Below are 16,793 nucleotides of genomic sequence, written 5' to 3'. Positions count from 1 at the left end.
TATAGAATAAGTCATAAAAGCTTCCATCAAATGAGAATTTTGCACAGACATTGCACTGCCCATCAAACATGTTTGATTGTAAGAGTGTTATTGTATGTACATTACATTCCTGATCCCTTCATTTGAAATAGTTGTAAATGTTCCATTGACAGATTTTGCTTTCTGCACAGAGGTTTAGAGTGGCAATACCAAAACAAAATAAATTATCTAAAATATAAGAAATGTCAACAACAACAAAAAGAAAAAAGAAAAAAAGCATTCCAATGCTCTCTTGCATGACAACAAAAAAGTGACACACACAAACTTTAATAATACACTGTCATTATCTTTTCCCATTCCAGTCAATCTGTCGTATGGAATATAAATATTAAAAATATTACACTCTCTATTTTAGTAATGGAAAATAAAACCTTTGAAAAAAAGCAGGAATGTCAGCTGCCTTGTAAAGAATAAATTCACAACGAAAAAAACTTCAAAATACACATGGCTGTATGAATTTTTCAAACAACTAAAGATGGACATAAAGCATACCTGATGGGAGGACCATCGAAGAACCGTCTTAAATCTGTTGGTTGTGGAGGGGAACTCGAGGTACTATCAGGTTCGTGATCTGCTGCATTATGGGGAGACCCGGGTGCTCTTGGCATTAGCATGGTTGATCTCTCAGTATTCATGTAACTGGTAAAAACAGATAAAACAGCTGGTTAAAATCAAAACTGTTGTACAAAAACAAATTAAAAAAAAAAAGTAGTCCTCTCTTTGGATAGGATGTTAGTCTACTGCAAAGTACTTTCAGCCAAGTCTAACAGACTACCAACCCAATCACTGCTGGGTTAACATGGGGGTCAGAAAAAAAAAAGGTCTCAACTTCAACCAGAGATGATCTCGGTCCTTTTGTGTGTGAAGCGAGTGCTCTATCAACTGTCAGGACCCCCAAACTGTTGTACCCATGACTATGACATTGCCCTTGCATCTCTGATGGCTGGTCCAGACATGGGTTTTGCTATCAGTATAATGTAACTAACCTATGAATAAACAACCCATTACTAAAGGAAGGAAATATGATAAAAATATTTTTTCAATTTCAGTAAATAGGGCATACTCGCATAGTCAAAGTATTGGAGGACTACAATTAAGACGACTTAAATAGCACCCAAGATAGAAGTAAGGCAAGTGCATGTCATATAAATGAGGCATTGCCTAAAGGTTGTTTTCATAATGTTTTCACTCAGAAAGACATCAATATTAAGTAATTTTGTAAGCAATTTCTCTGGATCATATAGTTAATGAATGAAATCCTTTTAAAAAACGAAGGTCTTGCACCAAAATAATACTTGAATAGCTAGTCCTGCAATTCTGTTTGTAGCAGTTCCCAGTTTTTTGGTCATTTGTCATTATTTAATCAATTATTTATCTAATGAACGCTGGATGATTTCTATAAAAATTTGTTAATATTGATGTAATTTTGAGTTGAAACAGTTCGGGGAAAGACCTCTTGGAACAGCAGAGTGCCATTGAAATAAGATAAGATAAGATAATGTAACTAATTTTGAAAAAAAAAAAAGAAAGAATGAAAGAAAGAAAAAGAAAAAGCTCTCATGTCTAATTTGCCTCAAATAGAAAGTTTTCTCCTGAAAGAAAAATTTGCAACTGTTGGGATTGAATTTATTGCAAATCCATCAGCTGTTGTCTAAAGTAGCAGTAGCAGATTCCATATTCTGGCTAAATTTATCAAAGCATATCACAATCACTTACCCTTTCTTGAATTGAACCATATGGTGCTCCACATCTGCAGTCAGAATTGGAGGTGCTGTGTGAATGAGAAGGTCATTTGCAGACTCTTCACTCAGTTCCTCGATAAAATCAGAATCTGGCACATTATTGATGTCGGCCCATAATGACAAAGTTTCCCGCATGTCTTGGGGTAAGTAGTCGAGAGATTCGATGATGATAACCACCATTTTTTGCTTCATGTCTGATCATATAAAAAAAAAAAAAAAAAAAAAAGAAATTAAGAAGAAACATATAATTTTGAATATCAAAATTGAAAAAAAATTTGATCATTACAGAAAATAAAACATAAAAAATCCAGAACAGAACAAAGGGGATTAAACTTTGAAGTACAGATCGAAATCAGAGTCCTGAAACCTGAATATCATTGTTTCTTCACATATAATGAGGTTATTGATGACAAAATGTAGTATGATTCAACACCATAAATAGTTGAAACAAAATTTGTGTGATGTTGAAGAATAATCACTATACAAGAAATTGCATGTTATTGGTGTTAAAATGCCAATGTCCTTATGGCTAAATAACGTTTTTTAATTACTTTATTCACTTTTCAAAGCTTGCAGTATCAGTCTGTCAAATATCAATACTACAAACTAAAAAAAAAAAATGGAAAAAAAAAATATAAAAATTTTTAATTTTTTGAAAAAAAAAGGACCTTTTGTGCAATATCCACTTAATGAGTCAAAGCACTTTAGTAAAGGTCCCTGACCAACAGCGGCACGTAACATGTAGAATGAGACATAACACCCGTTAGGCGATATTACATATTTTTTCCAACAGAGACAATGCTGTTAACGGCCAGGTACTCATTTTACACTTGAGTGAATATGGTAAAGACCCTTTTCCAAGGACTCTACAATGCGCCAAACGAGGCTCAATCTCAGGACCTTCTGACCCGAAAGTGAGTATCACACCACAAGACCACATAGCTGCACAACTTTCAGTTGTTTTGGTTTTTCTTTATCAATAATCATCATACCTGTACTACTAGGATCCAAGTATTCATCTCCTCCTTCCTCCATATGAAATATGTCCCTCAGCTTTTCACCACATTCCTGAGTAAGCAACATGAAAAGTAAGGGCTGCCCTTGGCCTCCATAGTACTTTACATGAGTCACTTCGGATGACATGATCTCACATTCAAATGGCTCATCTGTACGCTCAGCTGAAATTTGATAAAATAATGAAAAGATTGACTTTTTTTTTTTTTTTTTTTGTTGCTTTAGGTCTCTTCCAACACAATTGAGGTTATATGAGAGACCGCTGAAACAAAAAAACAAGCAATCTAACAAAAATAGTACAAATGTAAATCAAAATCATAACCTAAAGATATCATAAGCTAAATTATAAATAACCAAGAACAAACAGGCAGAAGATTTACAGAAAAAAAAATATCCCCTGTCAAAAATACAATCACAAACCAAAGAAGCAGAATAGGCTAGTAAAGAGAAGAAACGACATCACTATCGGATCGTACATCCATGCGAATATCATAGCTATATGATTCAAGGGTGATGCTCCCATCCAACCACCCGCGAAAAGATTGACTCAGACCTGCCAATCAATAAGCCACTACAACAACATAAGATAGCTGCCAACTTTTCATTATTCATTGGGTAATGTAAATGTTGCTGCTCGAAGCTCAAAGAAATAAATAACAATGTGAAATTGAATGTAAGCTTCAATTTAATATACGAAAACAGATAAAATGGAAGTTTTGGGTCTCCCCTTTATCAGCAAAACAGGATGAATGAAAAACTACAGACGAATGAGATCATATCTCTTTCGCCTGTAGTGATTCATTCATCCTGTTTTGTTGATAAAGGGGAAACCTGAAACGTCACATTTAATCTGTTTTCGTATTTTAAATTTCACATTGTTATTCGTTATTCATTGAGAAACTGAATTGGTAGTAAGGCGACTTACATTTAACGCGGAAGCAAACTCCCCGCATATTGATGAAGAGGGGGCCTTCAGGTTTAGTACGCATTGAGCCAACGCGCACACTTCGTATATCTATCTGATAGGTGGGTGGCTCATCTCCATCCTCTTCTTCGTCATCTTCATCCTCATCCATTCCCATTGGCAGCATGCTATTCCTTTCTATCGTCTTCCTCAATTTACTGTTCCCTTCCTGCAATTAAAATATTGAGAGAAAAAAAAGATTTTTTAAAAAAAACATTCAGTGAAAACCTCACTTCACCAACCCCCGTTGCACTGCCAACTTCGCTAATCACAAATCCAATAATGAGCATGGACTGTATCAATTTAGTGAAAAGTCAAAGTGAATACCAAAATGCTGGAAGCTATGGACTAAAAAGTATTGAATAAAAAAAGAATATATCAGTTTGTTTTTTTAATAATTAAAAATTAAAAACTAAAGAAAAAAAACAGAACAATCAGGTTTCATTGAAAAAGGGTTTTAAACTTTAAACATTCTGGGGTTTGTTTTTCTTTTGGGGTTCTATTTTTTTATAGGGGGGGGGGGGGGGGGGGAAGTGTTCTTTTTTAAAAGTTGTTTTATACAATTTTATTCAATAATTTCATAATAAACGTAAAATAAGACAAGGACAAAAAGCAATTTTGAAGAGGAAAACAGATATAGGTGGGTAGCAAGAAGATCTCCCTGGCCTGAAATGAGGGTCAAAGGCACTACTTCTCCGTTGTGCAATTCATTCCATTTTAGGCAGAAAGAAGTAATGAATCAAAGAAATAATTTTATGATTTCATGAAAAAAGTACAGAGAAACTGAAGAAAAGAATTGTGAATGAAAAAATATCTAATTTTTGCTTTACTCTATTAAAGCTGAAATATTTACCTCATCTTCCATCTTGACTCTTCTAAATCGACCATAGCCTGCAGAAGGTTCAGAGTACATGCTTGGAAAAATTGGTGAACTTCCTGCTGAGCTAGCTGGGCTTTGTGGAGGTGGAACCCCATAGACATTGTTCGAGGTAGAGCTGGGCTCCTCTTCATCACTTGAAATCATCACTGTCACTGCGAAGCATATAATTTTTAAAAATTCAATTATAAGTATATACATATCACACACATGTCCCAATAAAAATTTTAAAAATATATATTCTGTATATTTTCATGTAGTTACAAAAAAGATCTAGCTAATCATCTCTGAGTATTCCCAACCACTGAAATAAGCACGTTAAAACAATATCAAACACTTGAAATCCAAAAGAGAAATTAAGTCTTGAACGGCCATTTCAAATAAGCATGTATTGACAGAAGAAATTTTTGACCTTCTATCCCCAGATATTTCAAATTATTTCCAATGCTTTCCCTATTGGCTAAGGGTCTCAAAGTTTCAAATTTAAGAGAACAGGATCTCAGCAAAAGGAACAACCTTCAAAATTCAGGTCTGAGAAAAGCTTGTCCAGTTTTGGAAGGGATATTTAAGTTCATATCATTCCATTTTGTTTACATATGAATTTCAACAGAGTGCAACTGCAAAGATCTCTGAAAATTAAACCGAAGTCTTTCCCCAGAAAGCTGGGACGAAAAGAAAAAAAAAAACACACACACACACACGTTGTTTGTTTGTTTTTAAATTTTAAGGGTTTTACAGCGCTTGCAACACATTTAGGTTATATCAGCACCAGTAAAAAGGAAGAAAATGGGATAGTAAAAAATTCTAGAATTAAAATTATAGCAGCTAAGAGAAAGTAAGACAAAGGGGAACTGGGAACAAATAGGGATCAGATGTAGATTCCAAGAACATACCACCAATGTACTTGGTTTGAGATCACCTTTTAAGTCTCATCCGGACACAAGCACAAAATCCAACAAAGAGGAATACACTCAAATGCTTACATTATACATTAAAAATAACAAATATAATAATACATAACAGAGAGATTTACAAGGGAAAAAATATCATCTCCCAAAACAATAACTATGCATTTGACTGTTTCCCTCCCAGCCAGGACTCCGGCCAGGGCCAGGACAAAACCAAGTAATCTCATTCCAAGACAAAGACAGAAAGCATGTTGGAAAACATATATAAGGGGATAGAAGAAACACTATGTACTTCCCTGTCCACAATGGGAGGACACACACATGTACGCACTATCAAAATTACATGGAGCGAGTAGCCAACAGTAGACACTAATACTAATACTACTGACAGACATATCGGAGGTAGCATAATATAATAATATCTGTCATTGACGCCCCCCCCCCCCCCTCCCACACACACACACGCACATCATAAAATTATTATATTTTACATCAACTGCTTACACTTTGAAGGGACTAATTAGGCATACAAATTGTATATTTTATCACAGAGGATGATAACGAAATAGATCATAACTTACAACCCTGTATCTGTAATTTTGCATTCCAGAATTCCCGGATAACCCTGAAAAGTGGTTCAATTTCATCAATTTCAATAATAATATTGTAGAGAAGAGGGCTCATGAAGCCAAGTTTTATCTTAGTTACTGTTGCATTAAATGTACAAAATACTGGTCAACCATGAAAATCTTTCTGCCAGATCTAACTTTTGACCTTTGACCCATACTCAGACATTGCTGGGTGGATGGAGCAGTCAAAAATACATTTCAGATTCCAACCAGATCTGAGGCCATCTGCTAAACCCCCACTCCCAACAATCAAATAACTACCTGGCTCATCTATTTTTTTGGGCCGCTTTCTGGCACTGGGACCTTTCCCCCTTCCTCTTGGTGGTCTCTTTTTTCCTGTTGGGCCATCTGTACTGCCATCATTCATATCTTTAAGATGGAATGGATCTTCAGAGTCACTACTATCGTATTCATCATCACCTACAAAAATCAAAACATAAATTAATATGACGTAACATTACGAAATATGATGGAGATTACATTGACTATATTAGCATGATGCAGAGATAAAATCAGCAAACAACTGAAAACATAAACAAAGAAGATTTTTTTTTCAAAATATATGCAAAGATGTAGGGCAGTTTACATCATAAAGTGAAATTATTCCAACCTAATCCGACTGATATGGTTTTTAGATAAAAAGAAAAAAAATAACAATCTGAACAATTTTTGCTTCAATTTTTTTTTTTCTCTGTAATTTAGCTATAATTTTATTTTTTAACTTCATGCTTGCTTTCATCTCACCAGGTCCATATCCCATTCTTCCATGCATTCCACCTCCTCTTGTACGTCCCAAGGCACCCCTTACTGGTCTCCTTCCTCTTCCTCCTCTTCCACGACCGGGACTACCATAGAACTTTGTTGTTGATTTGGGTTCCAATTGGCGCATACCATCCTCTTCACTCTTGTCACCAGGAGTTGATCCATCAGGTTTGGTGACTAATTTGACTTGGCCATTCTTAGTGGCACTCTTACAGGATTGTGAAGGCTCAGGATTTGGATCAGTACCTGGCTTCTTTTTAGCATGGAATTTGATTTCCCCGTGAAATACCCGTTTACAGCCTTCACATCGTTTGAAGTTCTTGCTGGTGTAGCCACAAAGCTTACATACTCGATATAAATCTTCATTCTAAATTGAGTAGAGAAAAGAAATAAAAGGTAAATTGTAACATGATATCCTCTTATGATTTCAGGGTTTATATATATATTATAAATTATAAAAACAAAAACCATGAAATAATAGTGCTCAACTTTTTTTATAAAAGGAGCTATTTATAAAATATTTCAAGTATAATTATGATCAACTTCTACAATATTGTTTTGAGCATTCGCTCTCATCAGGAAGTGAAACTGAAAGTAGATTGATGTGTTTATCGTACTTTTTCCGCTTTGCGGTTATGGTGGTTTGTAATTATATAAAAGGTGTTTGTTTCTATCTCTGCATGCAGATGTTAGTTCTTTTCTTCTTTAGAGTGTTACCATGTTCAGTTTTGTGATGATTAAGAATTTTTCTTCCAAGCAGAGGTTGCAAATCTTAGAAGACTGTGCTCTGGAGATGATTTTTCATGTAATGTTGTGTTGTATGTTTTTTCTTTGAGGTTTCAAATGTGTTCGCTTAGTGTAGATTGTTACGAAAATGACTTTTTGGCACAACGATGACCTCTGTCACAAACCATTCAACTCAGGGAAAACCCAACTATGCAGAAGCTAATGTTTTTGTTTTTAGGGGTTTTATGTCGCTTGTGACACTTTTAGGTAATTTTAGAATCATTAAAAAAGGAAGAAGATGGGATAGTAAAAAAATAATTCTAGATTTACAATTAAAACACCTTAGAAAAGGTAAGAGAACAGAGACTGGTTCAAATAGGGGTTAGAAGTGGATTCGAAAAGCGAACCATCAATGCAAGGTTGACGATTTAGGGGACAAAAATCAACTGAATTTTTACGCGAACAAATTAAAAGCCCCATCTGAATACTGGACTCCAGTTAACACACTGCAATTACTTTTAAATAAAATACAGAATACTTGCTTCCTAGAGTTAAATAGATGGAGGTGATGGGTTGTAGTGTCAAATGTTTCAGTCTCTTATGGGGCGTTATTCCCTGCAAGACTGGATGAGTTTTGAGTCATCAAAGCTTTTATTTTTTTTCTTGCATTCACTGGCTAGTTGGAAAATATTATACAGAGGTTTTTAAAAACTTACTGAATTGCATAAATATACAGAAAATCGGCAACCCTGAATATGTTTAGTCTGAGATCACATTCAAATGCTTATAAAACATATTCAAAACAAAAAATATAACATTACAAAACAGAGAGATGATTTACAAGGAAAGAGATATCATCTCCCTAAACTATAAATCTACTTTTGACTGTTTCCCTGCCAGCCAAGGACTCCGGCCAGGGCCGACAAAATTCAAGTAAAGTAATCTCAATCAAGACAAAGACAGAAAGCAACCTAGAAAACAAGATATAGGGGGTGGAAAACAAAACAGGTGACTTTTGTGTCCAATATGGGATGTCAAAAGACCCCACCCAGCATGCAGGAGATTAAAAACAATGCCCAACATAAAAAGGTCCAATGGACATGAGATTTCATCACAACCTGTAGCAACAGCAGCAGTAGTAGTGATGGTAGTAGCAGTAGTAGAAGTAGTAGTAGTAGAAGAAGTAGCAGTATTAGTTGCAGTAGGAGCACCAGAAGTGTTGGTAGCAATAATGACAATGTTGTTTTAATTTGAAAATAGCTATCAAAAGAAAAAGATTATAATTTACATAAACAATGAATAAACATTACGATAAATTCTAAATTCCTCTCTAAATTACGTAACATTTTACTTACTTCATTTAGCGGCCTCTTAAAAATGACATCATCAATGTCTTCTTCCTCCTCTTCATCTGGCTTTTTCACTTCTGGTGTAGTTTCTGTAATATAATAAAATCAAAGTCACATTTTAAGCTTCAAACATTTGATTTTATGTAATGTCAGAGATTTACAGCACCAGGAACAAGGAAGAATATATATCTGTATGTACACAAGAGAAAGTGAAGCAAAAAGGAGACTAAAGGGAATAGAAGTAGATTCCAAGAGCATCCTATCTGTGTATCCAATTTGAGACCAACCAAAATTCTCACCCAAAAATTAGCGCTGGATCCCAACAAGTTGCACTTAAATCACCCAAGAAAAGGTAAGACAAAGAGGACTGGTTCAAACAGGGAACAGATGTAGATTCCAAGAACGACAAATTATTAGTGCGTTTTGTTTCAGACCACTTAAAAGTCCCATCCAGACACAAGCAAAGGATTCAACAGAGAGTCCATTAACTTTTTCTTTTATACTCTTCTCTCTCTCTCCTTCTCACCCACCGCCCATTCTCTCTATCTACCTCCATCTTTTTCCATTCTTTTTTTCATTTCATAATCACTCTTTTCATCTTATCTCGTTCTCACATCACTGTATCTATCTCTATCTGTCTATCCATTAACTTTTTCTTTATTCTTCCCACCATTCCATGGCCCCATCCCTAGTTAACATCTTCTTTATGAAAATCAAACCGAAGCAAGCTCACAGTCACGTCCACGACCACAAAGCTACAATGAACTCAATACAACTATCAGCCTGATCTGATTAGTAAATTTGTACATTTGTCAAATATTTAATTAAATTATCATTAAAGTTAAGTTAGATATTCAAATTTCTTGTGGCATTATGTCAAAATAAAACCATGCAGTGCAAGCGGCCATTTTGCATATTTTATGACCATGTGATCCTGGGGACCAATGAGAGAGGAGGATTCAAGGGGTTTCCCGTAGATAACCATGCATGGCCTACTTCTGTTTACATAACTGGAATTCGACTAGCAATATTTCGATGTTTTAATTTGACCATTAGATGGAGTCAAACAGCTAAAATTAGACTTAGGAACATAGAAAAGGATTTCCCCTATGGGAAAAAGTACCAATTTACCAGATTGGCATTCAGTCACCATCAAGTCGCCAGCAAATGTCAAAATGATCACTCTTTCAATGACTGAAAACAGGGAATAACTTCTTTAAAAATTAATTTTAAATACTTTAAAGACACATTTACTAAATTTACTGAGAAAAGTATGATTTTATGAAAGAAAAATGACTTAAAAGTCAAAAATTGAAAAAAAATAGTTTTCACATTTTTAGACATAATAGCCGTTTTCTCATTTCAGCGAGATGTACCTTCCAGACCTAAATGTCATGTGGCATCACATATAGATATGATTTGCTAGCAAAATAAATATCATAACCTCACGAATAGATGAGTATGGTTTTAGGCCATTAAGAAGATGTGAATCTCAGTTGATAGCAACCATTAATGACTTCAACAACTATTTAAATGCCAAAAGATTCAATCCTAATTTTTTAAGTCCATCAAGACAGTTGGTCCAATATTATGTCTTAATAATCTACCCGGTATTACATCCAAAAAAAAAAAAATCTAAAAATTTTTTTTAAACAACCAAAAATAATTATTTGTTTTTTCTTTTAAAAGAAAAAAAGAAAGAGAAAGAGAGTTGAAATAAGGTGTATAGTGGTGAAGATGAAGACTTGATATTCATTCTTACCAGACATACCTTTTGGTAGAGGCTTGACATAAGTAGATTGATTCTCACTGGTTCCTTCAATTGCTCTTTAAAGATTGATAAAAATGAAAACAATGAAAATAAACTGGATGGAGAAGACAACACAATTTCTTACAACCAATAGAAATTTGAACTTTGAACCCATTGAACATTGGGTAAACAAATGGGCCGTAAAGCATTTCTCATTGTATTTTTTTTTTTAGTTTCTTTTCACTGGTTTTTTCTTTTCTTCTCATTATGTGTTTGCTACATATATTTTTAAAATATGTTGTAGGCCACTCCGGATAATTGAAACATTTCCCAAAAAACGGAATTAATTCTATATAAGTCACTGGTTAATTGCAACGAACTTCGGTTAATCGCAACAAATTTTTGACCTTAAAAAGTGACAAATTCAAGAAATCATGGAAACAAAATCTCATGATTAAATTTCATCATGGATGAAATCATGACAGTTTGAAGAATTTAGATAGGGCAGGGTTTTTGTTTGTTTGTTTGTTGCTTTAGGTCTCTTCCAACACAATTGAGGTTATATGAGAGACCGCTGAAACAAAAAAACAAGCAATCTAACAAAAATAGTACAAATGTAAATCAAAATCATAACCTAAAGATATCATAAGCTAAATTATAAATAACCAAGAACAAACAGGCAGAAGATTTACAGAAAAAAAAATATCCCCTGTCAAAAATACAATCACAAACCAAAGAAGCAGGATAGGCTAGTAAAGAGAAGAAGAAACGACATCACTATCGGATCGTACACCCATGCAAACATCATAGGTATATGATTCAAGGGTGATGCTCCCATCCAACCACCCGCAGGGCAGGGTTTAATGCTACAAGTGTGTCACCACTCTATTAGACACAAGAGGGTGGGGCATTGCAGAATGGGTTTGTGAGGTCATCTGTGACCATGAAATAGGAGACGAGGGGGCTGGGCACAGACTAGACAGCTAGACAATGTCAGTTGTCTGGAGAGACTTGAGCTATATCCTTTGTTTTGGTATTGACAACTGTTTATTGTGACCAATTGGTTTGGTGAGAGCTTATTGTCTCTCATCACGGTTAATCTCTTTGACTATTACAAATGTTGAGAACAAAAGTGTGAAAGTCAATCCAATCTGAATAAGACGTTGGCTTGCATCAATGCTGCTTTTGCATGTCAAATCTATCCTGGGCTGCAACATGGTTTTTGTTTCAATCAAATTGTTCAGTCTGGTGGACTAAGAACAGTGTTTACAACAATTGGTTTGAGTTAACCATATATGGAATGAAACTGATCAGTGGTCAAATCAAAATTGCTAGAAAACCTTTCAACAAGAGGTTGTAAAAACAGTGACCCATCATTTTATCAGAAATCGACCAAAGATACCGCAGCCATGGACGGTCCCAAGCCCGTGTTAACCTCAGAGGGAAATGTTGCGATAGTGGACAGGAAACTCAACTTCGGTTAATCACAACATTTCCGCTGGAGGTGTTGCGATTATCCGGAGTGGCTTTTTTAAAAAAATTTTTTTTTCATTTAATGAAGTGAATCAACAATCAAGATTCACAGATGTATGGTTATCATTACCAGAATTTACTGGTGTCAATGAAGCATATTTTGCTTTTAAACTTGCTGTAAAATCTCAATTTATTGCAAAATGTATTAAGAACCCGGAGAGGATCTACAGTAACAAAGTGCAGTGCTCATCCTTTTGCCATGAATTATGGATTACCATAGGTTACTGAAATTTCTTCTAGGGCATTTCTAGCCATCTAAATATATCTTTTCTCTTTGAGTGACCACTTAGCCTGTGTATAAATTGAACACTTAAACACGGTATACACGAGTATTGTTCACATATACTCACCTTACTGGTGGCTGACTAGGTGGAGCTGTAGTTATGCTGAAAATATAAACAATTCTTTTTATATTTGACAATCCACAACCTGCACCTTAATTAACTGTTTGGCAGACTTGGAAATGTTTTGGGTTTTTTATTTTGTATGTTGCTTTAAGAACATCAAAGTAACCCCCCCTCCCCCGAAGGATATTTGATTGAATCATTTACCCGTGATACTATTGGCCAATGCATTTTTTAATCAACCAATTTCAATTACCCTTGTGCTCTTAGGTAATACCCCATATTTAGTTTAAACAAAAACAAAAAAAGTTAATCCACAAAATTTCAGAAGCAGCAAAGGCAAATCAAAAACAAAACATTTCCAAATGAACAATATACTATTATAATATATACATTTTATTTTTGTCAAAGGAATACACAAATAATTTCCGCAATTTGTCTTACCAAATGTCTAAGCAGTAGGATACTTATCTACAAGGAAAAGGAAATATCATTAAATCAAATGAGTTATGTAACTTGTAATACACGATTTTGAGCATCATGTAGTTGCGTTAAAAAATCTTGAGTGTTGAGATGTAAAAATTTTCAAAAGTGTCCAGAAAGAAAAAAATTTACCAAAATATCGAAAATTATCAACAAAAGTCGAAATGAATTTAAGAGAATTGGATAAACGTTTAAATTCATGCTCGCTGCTTTATTATTATTCAAATTCAATGAGCACCATTTGCATGATATTGATATAAGGATCACATCTTTGAACTTTTTATTGCACAAATTTTCTTGTCTCATTCCAGCTGAGTATAAGGTTAATCAATGCTTTTAGAATTGCTCGAACAACAAATAAACATCAGCATATTTTCTGAAAAACAGCCAAATTTAAATTTAAATTTTTAAAAATTGTAAAGAACTCATATTATCCCTACTATAAAATGCTTCGGTTGATCACAAATCCATTTCTGGATAAATTTATACTTTTAACAACTTCCACCTTCACATTTTTGTTTAACTGGAGGAGAAAAAAATCCATTGTTGACTAACTAATTTAGACCCTCTTAAAATATGCTGTGCCAAGAGGTCGTTATTGTGACGTTTGCCACAAAAATACTCCAATAAGCAGTTATCTGGAAAAACTAAAGAAAAAAATATTGCTTTTATCAGTTTCTCTAGGTCAAATAGTAAAAAATTAACCTAAAATTGACGATCTGGCATCAAAACCATAGTATTTATAACTATATAAAAAGTTGAAAATGTGTAGACAAAGTTGATATCCTGTCCACACTTTTATTTTACCTCTGGGAAATTATTTCTGCTTTTCTGTTGGAGCGAGATTGACAGGTTTTTAAAAAAATTCTTCAACTGATCAAAACCGATGAAATCAAAATTTTTTTCCTTAGTTTTTAAAAACAACATAGTATTGGAGTATTTTTGTGATGAAAGTCACAAAACTAAGAGGGTCTAAGTAGGTCACTTTGGGATATTTCCCTTCAGATCCAGACAGTTCAACAAAAATTTAAGGAGAAAATTGTTGAAAACGTACATTTGACATAGCCCCATACATCATATACCAATCATACATATATTACTGGCAAGTCGGCTTTTTTAACCGATGTTTAGGTATTTCTTAAAGGCACAGTCTCTGCTTTATAATCTATCCATGTCAGAGAAATAAGAGCCATTAAAACTCTCAAGGTCAAAAGAAGAAAAAAAAATCCCATTTTAACCGTGTTTGAATCCAGACCTCTTTATCAAAAAGTGGAAGACCAACCGCTAAATAATCATCATAGCCAGAAGTATACACCAGCAGAGTCATGAATGAATCCATTTTCTTCGGCCATGCATAACAGAAAAAAGTAACCTACAGAAGTACCTTCAACTAGTAAGAACAAAGTAATTAAATCCCATTGCCTAGTCATGAGGACAATAAAATAAAATTCATAATGGATTCTAAATACTAAAAAGTACCTTGTATTCGGAGTTGGTTGATCAGAAGTTGTTAAACTTTGTGGATTGGTAGGCACTGCTGAAGTTCTGTTTGATGAAAGAATAGATATTTGAAATGAATGACTGGGTATAACACTGAACATTTTACCTTTTTTTTTTTAAATTGGGCTTTTATATAGCGCCATATCCACTAAACGTGCTCAAAGCATTTTACAAGGGGTCCCTGGCCAACAGCAACATTTAACATTTAGGACGGGACATGACGCCTGTTAGGCGATATTAATTTTTTTTTTGATAGACACAACGCTGTTAACGGCCAGGTACTCATTTTACATACACCTTACGGTGAGAGAATGTGAGTAAAGAGCCTTCTCCAATGACTCAACTATGCACCAAGCGAGGCTCGAGCCCAGGACCTTCCGATCCGAAAGCGAGTGTCATACCACAAGACCACATAACCGCACAAATCTAAAATAAGCATCCCTACACCTTGAGAATAATGGTCTAAAATTCATCAAAACCCAATTGGACAATTAAAAATCAGAGATGTTCACAAGTATTGAGAAAATCTAAAATAATAATAATTATAATAATAATAATGAAAAATAATTTTATGAAAAAATGACTTTTAAGACATTTTTGAAAACGATGGCCCAATTTTCATCAACTTTAGATCTACTTTGGTTATGTTTATCCCCACCTAAATGTACAGGAGAAAAAAAAAATCCAAAATATATGAACTTACACAGTGTTTGAGTCTGGCATCAAGGTATGGGTAGTAACAACTGGAGGTGCTGACATAACCCCAACTTGTTTCAGTTCTGTCACATTAAAAACACCAAGATGCTAAGAATCAGTTATGGAGCTTCAAATAATGTAAAGATTCAAATTTTGTTTAAATACACATGATATGAAATCTGCTGTTTAGAAATAACAAAAACAACAATGACGACGAAGAAGAATAAGAAGAAGAAAAAGGAGGAGGAGGAGCAAGAGATATTTTTTAACATAACTGTGTTGTTTTCTTTTCTAAATTTGTGAAAAAAGAATGAATATCATGCAGACAATTGCATTATCCAGTCAAACTATAAAGACAAACCTCAGCTTTTCATTCTACAAGTTGACAATCTAAAAATTTAAAGAAAAAAAAAAAAATCTGGAATAACTATAACCGACCAGACCCCAATAATCCCAAATCTTACACAAGATGATCTGGAAAACAGCAGCTTAATTGAGAATGCTCATTTACTTGAATTTTAAAACTTGGGATATAGCTCTCTTAATCCATTCCCCCATTTTAGATTTTCCCTAAGCAATTTTTTTTTTGACTGCCTTTTATGCTTCACACACAAAGATACAGATCGATCCAGGGTGAATTCGAGATTTTTTCCTCACCCTCTTGTCCATCCAGGAATGATTGGGAGGCTGGGTTTGATATATCTGCCGAAAAGTATTTTGCAATAGACAAGCATCCGATCCAAAGGGTAGCAAGTAATTGCTATAGTCTGTATCACGCTATAGAAACAAGGATAAACTCCGGATCCATGGGCCTTATGGCTCTGAAGGACTATTTTCACATTTTTTCATGCCCACAGACGTGTAGGGCAGCAATGAAGGACATCCAGTAGTATCTATCTCATAACAGTCTACAACCTCATGGACTCATTCCACTTCTAATCTCTTCTTCTGCTGTCCTTCGGCAGGTCTTCTTCGGCCTGCATCCCTTTCTTTTGCTTTTGGGCGTCCAATGAGGAGCAACCTATCCCAATATTACCTATCAAATGGTTTAAGAAGGCTCTCTAAAAACTTACGGAGAGTGTAAGAAGAAGAAGTAAAAACTTACGTTTCTGTTCTGGGGCACTCAAGTCTTCAAATCGTTCACCATTCCATCGGGCTAGGACAAGTGTTTGGTCAATTGGGGATCTTATTTTATAAAGTTGGTTTGGTACCAAGCGTTGACGACCCTTCAAAATACATTTGTCTTCCGATACACCAAACAAATTGAAAGAATCTGGTCTGTGAAGTGTTTAAAGAGTGTTGAATTGATATATATATATATATATATTTAATATTACTTTGTACCTATTGATATGTACTCAAAAGGGTTCAAAATAAGGATTAAAATTAAAAACCTGACATACATAAATGACAATGAAGAGATGATTTACAAAAAAAAAATATAACCTCTTCCACAAAGATATATTTCACTATTTCT

At 34.5% G+C, this 16,793-nt stretch overlaps 1 protein-coding gene across 4 annotated transcripts in view; it reads right to left on the bottom strand.

Moving 5' to 3' along the window:
* The window catches only part of LOC144968023 (uncharacterized), a 42,618-nt gene that overhangs the window by 12,257 nt on the left and 13,568 nt on the right, over window positions 1–16,793 (bottom strand). The window contains exons 7-19 of one of the 4 annotated variants that reach the window (XM_078905973.1): window positions 16,422–16,594; window positions 15,324–15,399; window positions 14,600–14,665; window positions 12,644–12,679; window positions 10,782–10,837; window positions 9,017–9,099; window positions 6,918–7,302; window positions 6,435–6,593; window positions 4,613–4,791; window positions 3,721–3,928; window positions 2,774–2,959; window positions 1,756–1,975; window positions 532–678 (exon numbers count right to left, since the gene is read on the bottom strand). In XM_078905973.1, the coding sequence (XP_078762099.1) occupies window positions 532–678; window positions 1,756–1,975; window positions 2,774–2,959; window positions 3,721–3,928; window positions 4,613–4,791; window positions 6,435–6,593; window positions 6,918–7,302; window positions 9,017–9,099; window positions 10,782–10,837; window positions 12,644–12,679; window positions 14,600–14,665; window positions 15,324–15,399; window positions 16,422–16,594 (1,974 nt within the window). Of the gene's footprint in view, window positions 1–531; window positions 679–1,755; window positions 1,976–2,773; window positions 2,960–3,720; window positions 3,929–4,612; window positions 4,792–6,434; window positions 6,594–6,917; window positions 7,303–9,016; window positions 9,100–10,772; window positions 10,838–12,643; window positions 12,698–14,599; window positions 14,666–15,323; window positions 15,400–16,421; window positions 16,595–16,793 lie in introns of all 4 variants that reach the window. The other 3 variants (XM_078905970.1, XM_078905971.1, XM_078905972.1) reach the window with 3 other exon arrangements.

This window comes from Berghia stephanieae, chromosome 3 (genome assembly GCF_034508935.2).
Source record: "Berghia stephanieae isolate SIO BIC M18660-M18661 chromosome 3, UCSD_Bste_1.3, whole genome shotgun sequence".
NCBI classification, from domain to species: Eukaryota; Metazoa; Mollusca; class Gastropoda; order Nudibranchia; family Aeolidiidae; genus Berghia; species Berghia stephanieae.
The sequence above is the reverse complement of the archived record's forward strand: the minus strand, read 5'-3'. Positions and strand labels throughout refer to the sequence as shown.